This window comes from Phyllobates terribilis, unplaced genomic scaffold, assembly GCF_046119375.1.
Source record: "Phyllobates terribilis strain yellow unplaced genomic scaffold, ASM4611937v1 Scaffold_9__5_contigs__length_417890890, whole genome shotgun sequence".
In the NCBI taxonomy this organism is placed as follows: domain Eukaryota; kingdom Metazoa; phylum Chordata; class Amphibia; order Anura; family Dendrobatidae; genus Phyllobates; species Phyllobates terribilis.
This window is the reverse complement of record NW_027362769.1, coordinates 52,229,039-52,243,502: the sequence shown is the minus strand read 5'-3', so window position 1 is coordinate 52,243,502 and position 14,464 is coordinate 52,229,039. Positions and strand designations below refer to the sequence as shown.

Sequence of the window (14,464 nt, the reverse complement as noted above, 5' to 3'; positions counted from 1 at the left end):
TAAAATTCTTTTGTTAGATGTACCTAGTATACCCCTACTATATATGATTTTGTAAGACTTAAAGGGGTTTTCCTATGAACAAAATTTGATTTTAATCAATAGATCTTGGAATAATAATAATTTCCACAATTGGATGTGTTTAAATAAAATGTTCCTGTGCTGAGATAATCTTATAAATGTGCCCCTGCTGTGTACTGTGTAATGGCTGTGTCTGACCGTGCAGGAACATGGTCGGATCATACCACATCTCCTGGGCAGGGGAGGAAGCAAAAGAGTATACAGACATTACAGCAGGGGATCACAGATGATTCTTTTTGTGAGGTAAAACATTTCCCTGCCTGTTTTTAAACAATGTTTTACTTCAAAGAAAGAATCATCTGTGATCCCCTGCTGTAATGTCAGTATACTTTTTTGCTTCCTCCCCTGCCCAGGAGATGTGGTATGATCACACCATGTCCCTGTACAGTCAGACACAACCATTACACAGTACACATCAGGGGCACATTTATAAGATTATCTCAGCACAGGAACATTTTATTTAAACACATCCAATTGTGGCAAGTATTATTCCAAGATCTATTGATTAAAATGAACTTTTCTTCGTGGGAAAAGCCCTTTAAGCAGTAGTGTACAGCCACATAATGGGGTATTGCCACGTTCAGCAGAAATTCTTGACAAACTTTGGAGCCGTTTTTACCCATTTTTCCTTGTGAAAATTTGAAATCTGGAGCTAAAACATTTTTTTTGTGCTAAAAATGTTATTTTTTTATTCACTGCTCAATGGTATAAAATTCTGTTGTGTGGTGTCAATATGATCACTGCACCCCTCGATCAGTGGTCCCAACCTTTCTGATCTTGAGAGAGTGTTGCGAGCCACATTTTGGTCTAAGAGAGAGTCGTTATCCACAACCTGCTCTCGCTCCCCTCACAGTAGCGATACACAGAGCCCCCATTACTGGTATAATGTCAGCCAAAGCTTTTCCACAGTAATCACACCGAGGAAGTATACCAAGATCCAGAGATTCCCACAATACCTCCATTCAGTATTCTCCTACCAATCACTCCCAGCACACTGTTCGATCCAGCTTCAAGCACCTCCTCTGACAGCATCATCCTGTCTCCAGTGTACCAAACTTAAATTATCTCCGAACCCCAAGGCCAGAATATGCACATTCAGATCTGCTCTCTTTTGCAGGGCTACTCGCGAAATTCATCATCTCGAGACCTGCTCTTCATACTTGTTTGCTAGACCTGGTGCTAATGTACCAAGCTGGCAGGCAGCCGTGAGTCACACATCATGGGCCCACGAGCCTCATGTGGCTCCTGAGCCGGGTTCTGCTGTTTTGGCACCTCAGGGCTCTTTCAGTGGGTCACGACAGCTGCAAACCATAGCAGTAAAATTTGCACTGTAATATGGCGTTCCTTCCCTTCTGAGCTTTGCACTGTGCCTGAAAAGTATTTCCCGATTACATGTAGGGTGTTGGTGCACTCAGGAAAAAATTAACCTCAGTTCATTGTGCAATTTCTCCTATTAGCCCCAAATTTTTAATTCTTATAAGGGCTAAAGCAATGCTTTAGCTGTAAAAAATTAATTATTTCTTCACTGCCCAATGGTATAAATTTTTGTCAGGCAAAAGTGGTATCAACATGCTGACTGCACCCCTAAATGAATTCATTGGGAGGTGTAGTTTGTAAAATGGGGTCGCTTATGGAGGGGTTCCACTGTTCTGGCATCTCAGGGGCTCTGCCAATGTGACATGGCACCCTCCAATATTTCACTTCTTCCCTTCTGAGCTTTGCGCTGTGCCTCAAAAGTAGTTTTCAACCACATATGGAGTATTGGCGTACTCAGGAGTAATTGCCCAACAAATTTTGGGTTCCATTTTCTCCTGTTACCCTTGTGGAAAAAAAAAATAAAAATTTGTGGGAAAGATGTGATTTTTTTTTTTTATTTTCACGTCTCTACGTTATAAACGTCTGTGAAGCACCTGGGGGTTCAAGGTGCTCACCACACATCTAGATAATTCCTTGAGGGGTCTAGTTTCCAAAATGGGGTCAATTGCTTTGGGGTTTCCATTGTTTAGGCACATCAGGGGTTCTCCAAACGCAACATGGCGTCCGCGCTCGATTCCAGACTTTTTTGCGTTCAAAAAGTCAAAAGGTAAGTAAAATGTAAGTTTATTTCCTTCCACATTAATATCTGTGAAGCATCTGAAAGGTTAATAAATTGTTGAAATGTGGTTTTAAGGAGTGCAGTTTTTAGAGTAGTGTCACTTTTGGGTATTTTGTGTCATATAGACCCCACTAAGTCACTTCAAATGCAATGTGGGTCCTAAAAAAAATGTTGATCAACTTTTAACCCTTCTAACTTCCTAACATAAAAAATGTATGTTTCAAGAATTGCTGATGTGAAGCAGACATGCATGTTATTTATTAACTATTTTGTGTGACATAACTCTCTGACTTAAAGGCATAAGAATTAAAGGTTTGAAAATTGTGAAGTTTTCAATATTTTCGCCAAATTTCCGATATTTTCACAAATAAACGCAAGTGATATTGAAGACATTTTCTTCAGTTCCAGAGTTATTACCTCATAAAGTGACACTGGTCAGATTTAAAAAATGAGGCTTGGTTCTTAAGGGGTTAATATATGCACTTATTGATTTTTTTTTTCTATATATATATATATATATATATATATACACACACACACAGTGGTCAAAAAATAATAAAAATATATATATATATATACCCACACACCTTTCCCTGCCCTGATCTAATACTGTGCTATGCTTTGGCATTGCAGGGCATTACATCAGTCTCTGGCACACAGGGAGGAATCGTGTCAGCCCCTGCTCTGAGCAGTAACTAACAGGCCACCGTACCTTGGTGACTCTTCAGCCATCTTTCGGCCCAGTGCCTCCATGAAGATCATCGGCACAACGTGATCACATTCGCGTTGTGGCGATTGGAGCAGAGATTGGCCACTAACAGCAGCATCAGAGAGTTTAAATGCACTCGATCGGTGCTAGCAGCAAGCGTGGGCATTTCTACAGGGCGTCAGCTATAATATATACCTGATGCCTGCTGATGATCGTGCCTGTTCTGTGATTGAGCCAATGGGATTTGGGAACTGCAGCTCTGCACATGTATGGAATGCTGTATACGCAAAATGGTAGCATTTAGGGACTAAAATATGATGTGATAGAAAAGTATTTAAAAATATTAAAATAAAAAAAACCTTTTAAATTGCCCTCCACCCCTATTTGTCAGCACAAAAATTAAGATTTAAAAAAAAAAAACTTTTATCGGCGCACTTGCAAAAAGTCTGATCTATTGAATTGTACAGTAAATACCAAACAGCAAAGATAATTGAAACATCAGAATATTTGTTTTTGTAATTTCCCACCCAACCCCCCCCTCCAAAAAAAGCACTCAAAAGATCAAAACATTGTACATAGAAGAAAATGGTATCCATAAAAACCCGAGGTCAGCAAGAAGAAAATGAGCCTTCGCACAGAATCATCAACGGAAACATTAAAAAATCATGGATCTCAGACCAAGTTTTTTTTTTCCCATTAAAAAAAAGAACCCCCCCCCCCCTGCCCTCCGAAAGAACAAACCCAAAACAACTATAGAATTTTGATAAAGCCATAATACATCAATTCTGGCTTTTAATTTTTTTTTTTCTTCAGCATTTAACGTACAGTTTAAATAATTTGGGATTTTGATAGGTCAGATATTTAGAGACACAATGATGCCAGATTTGTTTCTTTTTTTTTAATTCTTATTTTTTTTAAACTACGAAAAAGGGGTGATTTTAAACTTTTTAGTTTTTTATTTTATTTTAGACTTTATTTTATTAGTCCCCCTAGGGTATTTTAACCTGTGATTGCTTGACAGCTTATTCTATATACTGTAATCCTATAGTTTTGCAGTATGTAGTTTAAATGCTGGTCTCCTATTTTGCCCAACCTGTCGAACTTCACAGGAGTACCAAGATGGCAGCCATGTAGGCCTTGACCATTCCCCTGACTGCCACTGTGACTCCTTTCCACACCGTGTTCACAGTCACTGGCGATCGCTCCCGTTTAAGTGCCGCCGTCAACTCAGGTTGCTGCTGTTACAGGCAGATGCTGGTTATGTATTACACCCAGTATCTGCTCAGTAATGAAGCACCAAATTTGGCCGTGTTCTTGAGGGGTGTATTCTCTTATAAAGTGCTGATGTATGTATGATGTGCAATCACTTTGTGATCGATTGGGTCTGTTCTCTGGGAACTTTCACAGTTTCCCCTCCACAGCAGCAAAACCTCATTCTCCTGCAAAAAGCTGGCAATTGAGCTGCTGTGAAGGAGATCCAGCTCAAAGTCAGCACTGCGGCCCCTAATTTCAGAATCAGCGAGGTCCAGGGGATCATTTACCAGCCAAATGACCTCACATGAGATTGCAAATGTGTTTTTAATCGTCTGCCATCTAATACATAAATGCTATATGATCTGTCTGTTTTATTTCAGCTCAAAACACCCATGAGCTGCTGAAAGAGAGTCTGGGCCCCTCCTATGGTGACCTGTCTCGTATGGGCAACACTTACCTGAATCAGCTAGTGGACAGCTGCCTCGCACTAGAAGTAAAGGATTCATCACTGGGCAGGTACAAGTGGCTGTGGGGGGATTTGTACCACTTGTCTTATTTCATGACAGAACGTACTGTCACTGTGCACTTGCCTGACCTAGTACTGATTCTGTGTACGGCTGGAATCACATTGGCAGTTGTATGAAGGAAAGACTGATACTCAAAAAACTGCAGCCTTATGCTTCAGAGCTGTACTCCTAATTCTGCTTACCTAAGAATAAAAATGTACTTGTCGTTTTAGATGACGTTTAGAGCTAGCTGTCTGGTGCATACATGAGGAATGGCACTATCGATGGTCATTATTTGATTTGTATCCTGCATTTTCCAAAAGTTTTCCCCTTTTGCAGGCTTTACTTTTTTAATTTTTAGTTGTTTCTGAGCTAGTGAGTGGTGAATATCAGCTATGTCTTCCATACACAGTACAAAAGACATGAGGGATTCCTGCTCTCCTTTCTCTATGTAGCACATGTTCATAGGCAGAGGGCATTATACAGCATTAGTGAGTAGTGTAGCTGTGAATCCAGCTCTTGTTGAGATAATACACTAGAAAGCAGTAGCAACGAGACTAGAAATCTAGAGACTTGTGCATCATGGCCACTCACTGTTTGCTTCCTGCGACGCTGCATAGTGAAGTCTTCAGCCTCGTATTGCTGCCAAAAGTTGGTCTCGTCCCAGCCTGGATGTTGCTGAGGGCCTTGATGTCTTGCTTCCCCTCCCTCCAGCTATATTCCTGCTGTCAATGAGCTGAGTGCTGAACTGGTGGCAATTGAGGCCGGCAATCAAGAGTTGGAATCAGAGCTGAGAAGTTTAAGGAAGAAATTAACAAATGCCGTGGTGCTGGAAAAATCCCTGGAACAGTAAGTGGTCTCCAGAGACATGGCGCAGTTGCCATGGACATTGCCTGCAATGCAGAATCTGCACTTAAATCCACCATGAAATCGTTAATGCAGCTTTTATCTGACAGTTTTATCTCCTCGGGTGTGTTTTTTTTTTTCTACTAATATTAAGGGATCTCAAAAAGGCGGAGGAGCAGTGCAATGTAGAGAAAGCCAAAGTTGAAGTTAAAGTACAAAACCTGAAAAAACTAAAAGTTAAATCGGAGGAATATAAGTACAAGATCCAAACTGCTAAGGTTAGTGTGTCCCTCAGACAAATCCTATCTTAAAATGAGTTTTTGAAAACCTCCCAGTATTCTGGAATATATAAAAAAAATACTTGGATAAAACCCCTCACCGACATGTCACTACTGCAGCGGTCACATGCCGAAGCAGGAAGTGCAGATTTCAGCAGAAGACTCTTTGGCACCACCAGTTGCTTTGGGTCCTCTCTCAGGTCTGTATGCGCTGGGCTTTAGTGACCTTGCATCCTTAAAGGATTATTCCTATCTTCATGAATGGGTATTGTTGCATTGTGCTAGCAGTCCAAGAAATATTGAAATTTACTTCTTGTTCAAATTTTCATCCGTTCTTTAAATGTGAATTTTTCTTTTATTTTCTTTTGTTTTCATTAAAGGGGTTGTCCAGTACTTTTAAAAATATGCCAATGTGTTTTAATGATAAATAGAAGTTTCTTTCTAATTACATCCTGGTGCTGTTTCTGCCTGTGAGCGACGCTATCGGTGGCCGCTCACAGGCATCACGTGACCCCCAGCTGCAGCCGGCGCTGACATCCGCTGACGTCACGACAAGTCCAGGGTCCCTCTTCCGTGTTCCACTGGAGGCTGCTGGGTTGTGGACGGGGTTACCCCCCGCATCACACCCGGCATCCACCGCACGCTCTCCCTGTCCCCATTCATTGGGAAAGCGCGTGGTGGATTCTGGGTGTGACGCTGGGAATAACCCCGCCCACAACCCAGCAGCCACCGCTGGGACTCCAGCGCTGAGTCACGCCTCACTTGACGTGACGTCAGCACGGGGTCACGTGCTGCCTGTGAGCGGCCAGCGATAGCGCCGCTCACAGGCAGAAACAGCAGCAGGAGGTAATTAGAAAGAAGCTTCTATTTATCATTAAAACACATTGGCATATTTTTAAAAGTACTGGACAACCCTTTTAATGTGCAGTAATTTGAAAACGTGCTTGTTTTTATAAGAACTGTCTGGCAATATCCATCTACACTGCTCAAAAAAATAAAGGGAACACTCAAATAACACATCCTAGATCTGAATGAATGAAATATTCTCATCGAATACTTTGTTCTGTACAAAGTTGAATATGCTGACAACAAAATCACACAAAAATCATCAATGGAAATCAAATTTATTAACCAATGGAGGCCTGGATTTGGACTCACCCCTAAAATTAAAGTGGAAAAACACACTACAGGCTGATCCAACTTTGATGTAATGTCCTTAAAACAAGTCAAAATGAGGCTCAGTAGTGTGTGTGGCCTCCACGTGCCTGTATGACCTCCTTACAACGCCTGGGCATGCTCCTGATGAGGTTGCGGATGGTCTCCTGTGGGATCTCCTCCCAGACCTGGACTAAAGCATCCTCCAACTCCTGGACAGTCTGTGGTGCAACGTGACGTTGGTGGATGGAGTGAGACATGATGTTAATCGGATTCAGGTCTGGGGAACAGGCGAGTCAGTCCATAGCTTCAATACCTTCATCTTGCAGGAACTGCTTACACACTCCAGCCACATGAGGTCTGGCATTGTCCTGCATTAGGAGGAACCCAGGGCCAACCGCACCAGCTTATGGTCTCATCTCTGTACCTAATGGCAGTCCGGCTACCTCTGGCGAGCACTTAGCTGGCTGTGCGGCCCTCCAAAGAAATGCCACCCCACACCATTACTGACCCACTGCCAAACCGGTCATGCTGAAGGATGTTGCAGGCAGCAGATCGCTCTCCACGGCGTCTCCAGACTCTGTCACGTCTCACATGTGCTCAGTGTGAACCTGCTTTCATCTGTGAACAGCACGTGGCGACTTTGCCAATCCTGGTGTTCTGTGGCAAATGCCAAGCATCCTGCACGGTGTTGGGCTGTGAGCACAACCCCCATCTGTGGACGTCAGGCCCACATACCACCCTTATGGAGTCGGTTTTTAACCATTTGTGCAGACACATGCACATTTGTGGCCTGCTGGAGGTCATTTTGCAGGGCTCTGGCAGTGCTCCTCCTGTTCCTCCTTGCACAAAGGCCGTCCTGCTGCTGGGTTGTTACCCTCCTACGGCCCCCTCCACGTCTCCTGGTGTACTGGCCTGTCTCCTGGTAGCGCCTCCAGCCTCTGGACACTACGCTGACAGACACAGCAAACCTTCTTGCCACAGCTCGCATTGATGTGCCATCCTGGATGAGCTGCACTACCTGAGCAACTTCTGTGGCTTGTAGAGTCCGTCTAATGCTACCACGAGTGTGAAAGCACAACCAACATTAAAAGTGACCAAAACATCAGCCAGAAAGCATTGGTACTGAGATGTGGTCTGTGGTCCCCACCTGCAGAACCACTCCTTTATTGAGGGTGTCTTGATAATTACCAATAATTTCCATCTATTGTCTATTCCATTTGCACAACAGCATGTGAAATTGATTGTCAATCAGTGTTGCTTCCTAAGTGGACAGTTTGATTTCACAGAAGTTTGATCAACTTGGAGTTATATTCTGTTGTTTAAGTGTTCCCTTTATTTCTTTGAGCAGTGTATAAAGATAGGAATAACACTTTACAGGAATTGTCCTGGCTTGAGTACGTGACTGCAGATATTTAAATCCTCACAGCACTGGGAGAGGCCAAACACGTGACCGTAAGTATGTAATTTGCATACTTCCGGCCACATTCCAACCAGAGGTGCCCGGCCTTGCTCAATTCACTTCTATTGAATGAGACCGTGCACATCTAGTCGGCACATGACAGTATGTAGTCACGTGACCACTCAGCACTGGAAAATCCTCACAGCATGCACTGTGCTGAATGTGAGGTTTCGAAAAACTGCGGTCACAGAGTGGCTGCAGAATTTAACCTCAAACCTCGTCAACCCCTTTGAGGTTCTCTTACACTGCATTTCCTTTGTACGTTTACCCAATGCATCATGGGAATTCCCTGTACATACATCAGGTGTATCCACTGGGCCTCATTCACCCTATGGAAAATGTAAATTTGGCCTCTTGCGTATCGGTGTACATTTTTGTACCTCAGTCTGTTGTGCTGTTCCATACAGTGGCATACTGTATTCAGCTCAGAATAAAATATGCAGCCTATGGGCAATGGCTGCCTCCATAAAGGTATACAGTTACATGCAGCGGAGTTATCTGTTACAGGTATACCTCTAATTTCTGGTCAAACTATCTAGTAAATTTAACCTATGTAAACCTGTATAATAATACTCATTTCTTCTGTAGGATGAGTTATCATCAATGGGGATGGAGGACTCGTTAACTCATCGGTCCCTGGTGTCTTTGTGTGAGGTCAGTATTTGCAATGTGATTTTGGGGGTTTACAGGTCATATTGAAGATCATGAATAATCCTATAACTACCACTAAAACAAATAATTGAAATACAAAATCTATATCAGAATGCTTCCAAACTTTATTATAAACAATCAATTTTCACAAATACAGAAAAACTTTTATATAAATCTGCACGCCAAACGCGCGTCAGGGTACTGGGCAGTGTGGTTTGTACTTATGATGGCAAATGGTGGGTATAGGATTCTGTTCTACTATATTTATTTACCGTGAGTGTTATTACAGGAGCTCTTATAGTTTTCTTACTGATTTATCTATGTACATAGCTGTTTATAGCTTTGGTGCTCTGTTTATTCAGAGACTGGTTATATTGGTACTTTTTATATGGTTATGTAATTCTAGGTCTCTGTGACTTATGATGATTACATGTTTCCCTGTGTCTCTATTATTTTGACATACGGATATATGCCCATTTTTTCCTTTTATGTGGGTATTATGTTTTGTTTTTTTTAAAGTTTCTGTATTTTTATAAAGTCTTTGTTTATAATCAAATTTGGATATATTTTATCTTTTTGTATTTCAATTATTTTGTTTTGGTGGTAGTTATTGGATTTGGTACCTCTAAAATTTAGTCTTATAAAATTTAGCCATAGTGATTGTGGGTCTGGCTTTCCAGTTTCTGTTTATAGTTGATATTGAAGATCTTGTCTTTTACTGTCTAAATCTCATTTTTGATCCTCGCAGTCACTGACTGAACTGAAGGAGCAGTCAATGACCACAAAGGAGAAGCTAAAGTCTTATCTGGACTTGGCTCCTGTAAGTAATGTTTTCTATTTACTGACTTCTCTTTTGATTTAGTTGATAACGACCAAATGCTGTAAATCTACAGTACTTGGTCCTGGGCTTTAATTGTACACTATTGTAAATTTGCAGTGCCAGATTAAATCATCTGCTATCTTAGAGGAGCAGGTTAGGTCGCCAGCTAAAGAGAATACAGAATCTGTTAATTGCCAATTCTGTTTTTTTGCTATATACATAGCTATCACTGAGCGCTATGCAGTGAAGAGAGGCATTACCACTGCTGATGCTTCTTCCGACACCCTGTGATCGAATTGTCGCTGGGTGTCTGCAACCATGGCTGTTGTGTTTTAGCAAACATATTAGGTATATACACTCCGACTCAGAAGCCAGCAAGGTGGAGGTGGGGTACTGGTATGGGCTGGTATCATCAAAGATGAACTTGTGGGACCTTTTCGGGTTGAGGATGGAGTGAAGCTCAACTCCCAGACATACTGCCAGTTTCTGGAAGACAACTTCTTCAAGCAGTGGTACCGGAAGAAGTCGGTATCGTTCAAGAAAAACATGATTTTCATGCAGGACAATGCTCCATCACATGCATCCAACTACTCCACAGCGTGGCTGGCCTGTAAAGGTCTAAAAGAAGAAAAAATAATGATATGGCCCCCTTGTTCACCTGATCTGAACCCCATAGAGAACCTGTGGTCCATCATAAAATGTGAGATCTACAGGGAGGGAAAACAGTACACCTCTCGAAACAGTGTCTGGGAGGCTGTGGTGGCTGCTGCACGCAATGTTGATCGAAAACAGATCAAGCAACTGACAGAATCTATGGATGGAAGGCTGCTGAGTGTCATCATAAAGAATATGGCTATATTGATCACTAATTTTTTTGTTTTTGGTTTTGCATGTCAGAAATGTTTATTTCTAAATTTTGTGCACTGATATTGGTTTACCTGGTGAAAAAAGTGAGATGGGATTATATTTGTTTTTTATTAAGTTGCCTAATAATTCAGCACAGTAATAGTTACATGCACAAACAGATATCCTCCTAAGATAGCCAAATCTAAAAAAAAACACTCCAACTTCCAAAAATATTAAGCTTGGATATTTGAGTCTTTTGGGTTGATTGAGAACATAGGTGTTGATCAATAATTAAAATAATCCTCTGAAATACAACTTGCCTAATAATTCTGCACACAGTGTAATAATCTGGAGAATTGATTCAACAGGTAAATGTGAACAGTAAAAAATTAAACTAAATCAAACATTGAGTCGCGAGAGGGGAAAAAAATACAGCTCTGAGAAAACTAAACGGGAGCGGTCACCAGGACAAAGGGGCTATTATTTTATTCCCGCTACTCCTGAGTATTGTCTATTTTTCTTTTTAAAAATCCACCATTTAGTGCAAATTTTTATGTTTTTACTAAAGGTGCGGGCTCACATGGTTCTTCAGGGGCGTGTCTTAAGCTGCATTGGATTATTATCTTGTGAGCCACGGCCTCCTGGGTAAAGACAATAACAATTAGCACAAAATAAAAACTCCCATATCTCTGGAACTGTATGCCGGATTTATAAAAAGAGGACTACAAAACCTCTGGAACAGCAGGAGTGTCAAATAAGATTAAATATTGGACACTTTGGACCTGGTGACAGCTTCTCTTACATTTTTTTTGGTGCTGTATTTTTTTTCCAAACTCAGATATACAAAATGCTAATTTTGGATTAGCATTATATTATTTATTACTTTTTTCTGTTCATATTTAACACCAAACACCCTTTGAATCAAATTTCCAGGTTATTAGTTACGTGGATACCCAATATGTCTGTTCGGAGCCAGTAGCTCTGCTGTGCCGACAGACACCCATCATTTGATCCCTGGGTATGATTTGTCCCTCATAAAATGACCTCATACAGCCACAGCAGTAATGTTATAGCTGAAATGCAGATGGGCAAAAATAATAGTTTGGCTCCTTTAACACGGAGGAGCTGTCAATCACCATTCCATTCCACCCACTGTCCGCTGCAGATGGCAGCACATTACTGCCCTTTGAATTGATTAATCGTCGCTGCCAGTGCACTGTTATCTCACCTGACTTTTGTGTTGCAGAATCCATCTCTGGTAAAGGTGAAGATCGAGGAAGCGAAGAGAGAGCTTGTAAGTAATAATAATAATGTCATCAATGTTAGAAAGGTTCCCCAACAGCCAGATGTGAGCAGCCAAGTGATTACATGAGACGTCACAGCTTTTTCCTAAGAGTCAAAGTTTGTACCCTATCTATATGATGGGTGATAACTTTCCGATCTCTGGGGGTCTGACCACTTGGCGTTCCACCAATCATAATAACGGGGCTCTGCAGCTCTGCTCTCTTCATTTCCTATGGAGCGATAGCAAGGTACAACAATTGGCTATTTCCGGTAGTTGCATTGACAACTAATTTGGATCACTTGGGAAAATCCTTTTTAATTTGGATGTACAAACCAGGGTGTTTGACTTTTATTTCAAATAAAGGATTGTATTCAGGCTTTGTGTTTAATTTACAAGCATACGATGGGGTTAGTAATGGGGGCGTCTTAGACGCCTCTCCATCACGAACACCTGGGGTTCTTTTCAACTGCAAATACAAGGCTGACATGAACCCCCACCCTATTACCCCACTTGCCACTGCACCAGGGCAAGTGGGAAGAGCCGAGGCTAAGCTCCAGATTTGGCGCATCTTATTGATGCGCCATTTCTGGGGCCGCTAATCAAACAGCTGTGAGCTGCTTTTAATAGCCAGGAAACATCTTTGGCTAATGAACCCCTTCCCTGGCTAGTAATATCAGCACCCAGTGGGCGGCTTTCCTGCTGCTGGTTATGAATAATAGGCGGGAGCTCACGCCATTTATTTTATTTAATTCTTCATTTTACACAGAGTATACACTGTGGGTGTTCAATACAACTTCCATCATTGTCTCCTGCTCGCGCTGATCTGAGCGCGGGCAGGCAACAGTGATAAGCGTTGCCTTCAGCAGACGGCGCCTGGAATCATCGCGAACAGTACCGCTTTTTCCCAGGTGCTGGTACGTGTCATGCTGATGTGATCCGTGTGCAGCATGCATCTTGTATGTGCTGCGAAAAAAACCTGAGGTGTCTGCAGGTTTTTCACACGGACACTCGATCCATGTGAAAAACAAGAAATGTGCGCACATCCCTTGAATACAATGGGTGTTCGTATGTCCTTATTTGCGGTCCTTGAAAAAACAAAAAACGAACCGCATCCCGCCGTACAAAACGGACGTGCGGAGGGGGCCATGGAGAGATATTATCCATAGGTGCATTATAATGTTCCTCTGAGAAGCCTTTGTTTCTGGGGACTTGAAACTTCTCATTTAATCTGTATTTATTGGGAAATTTTGGTTTTTAGCACTTATCTGACTCCCAAAAATCGTTTTAAAGTTTTTCATATATCTAAATATCTTTTTTCTAGAAAGCGACGGAGGATGAACTGAACACGAAGGTGGACATGATGGAGTTTGCGTTACCAGATCAGAAGAGACGACCGACGTAAGCCTTCTAACGTGAGAAGAGAACGGCACATGCGGCTCCAGCGACCTCTGATTGCTGGCATCACCAATTTAACAGCAGTCAGGCAATTTCAAGCTGCAATTGGAAGAGAATGGGGAGGAGGCAGCAGTGGGAATTCGAGGTTTACCCACTAAAGTTGGAGGACTTAAATTGTCGGCCATTATTATACACAAATATGAATGTTCTTGTCTCTAGGGGTAAATCGGATGGATAAAAGATTTGCTTCTTTTGTAGAAAATTGTATATTCTGTAATATTGTCTATGCTATGTATTAAATTGCATTGGAACCAGTTATATACATAGTTTTTACCCTTCTTTTAAAGTCCTTTTCAGCTGTATGCCCATCAGTTCTGAAAAGGACCGAATATATTGATTTTTTTTCTCTTAGAGTGGAAAAAAAAACATTTTATTTTTGTTTTTTTCACAAGCCAGATAAAAATGCTGCAAGCAAAAGAAACTGAAGCAACTGCAGCCTGCAGCACCTTTCTACTCTGGCTCTCATCTGCCGAGGCGAAGGTGTGAACTCTGTAAAATTTTGAGTAAGTGGACAGAGGACCAGGTAGCAGCATTAAGGCCCCGTCACACTAAGCGACGCTGCAACGATCCAGACAACGATACGACCTGTCAGGGATCGTTGCTGCGTCGCTATGTGGTCGCTGGTGAGCTGTCAAACAGGCAGGCTCACCAACGATCAGGGGAGCAGTGACATCATGGAAAGAATCTTTCCACGATGTCCTGCTCCTGGTTACCAGCCTGCTGAAGCAGGAGCAGGCTGGTAACCATGGTAAACATCGGGTTACTAGGGGACACGCGCACCTAGTAACCCGTTGTTTATCATGGTTACCACTCTGCTACGGTGAGTGGGAGGTTACCGCTCACTTTAGCAGGCTCGTAACAATGATAAACATCGGCATACTAGGTGCGTGTGTGCCCCTAGTAACCTGATGTTTATCATGGTTAACAGCCTGATCGCTGGTCACACACAGCGATGTGTGCTGACCAGCGGGAGGGCAACGACCAAAAAATGGTCCAGGACACTTTGCAGCGATCAGCGACCTCA

At 42.2% G+C, this 14,464-nt stretch overlaps 1 protein-coding gene across 1 annotated transcript in view; it reads left to right on the top strand.

Annotated features, from left to right (window-relative positions):
• Positions 1-13,669, top strand: part of HAUS1 (HAUS augmin like complex subunit 1) — a 32,616-nt gene extending 18,947 nt beyond the window's left edge. Inside the window, exons 3-9 of the mRNA XM_073645607.1 lie at positions 4,517-4,652; positions 5,357-5,491; positions 5,643-5,766; positions 8,972-9,037; positions 9,783-9,854; positions 11,947-11,994; positions 13,307-13,669. Coding sequence (XP_073501708.1) covers positions 4,517-4,652; positions 5,357-5,491; positions 5,643-5,766; positions 8,972-9,037; positions 9,783-9,854; positions 11,947-11,994; positions 13,307-13,387 — 662 coding nt within the window. The 3' untranslated portion in view covers positions 13,388-13,669. The remainder of the gene's footprint in view (positions 1-4,516; positions 4,653-5,356; positions 5,492-5,642; positions 5,767-8,971; positions 9,038-9,782; positions 9,855-11,946; positions 11,995-13,306) is intronic.
• The last annotated feature ends 795 nt before the right edge of the window (positions 13,670-14,464 follow it).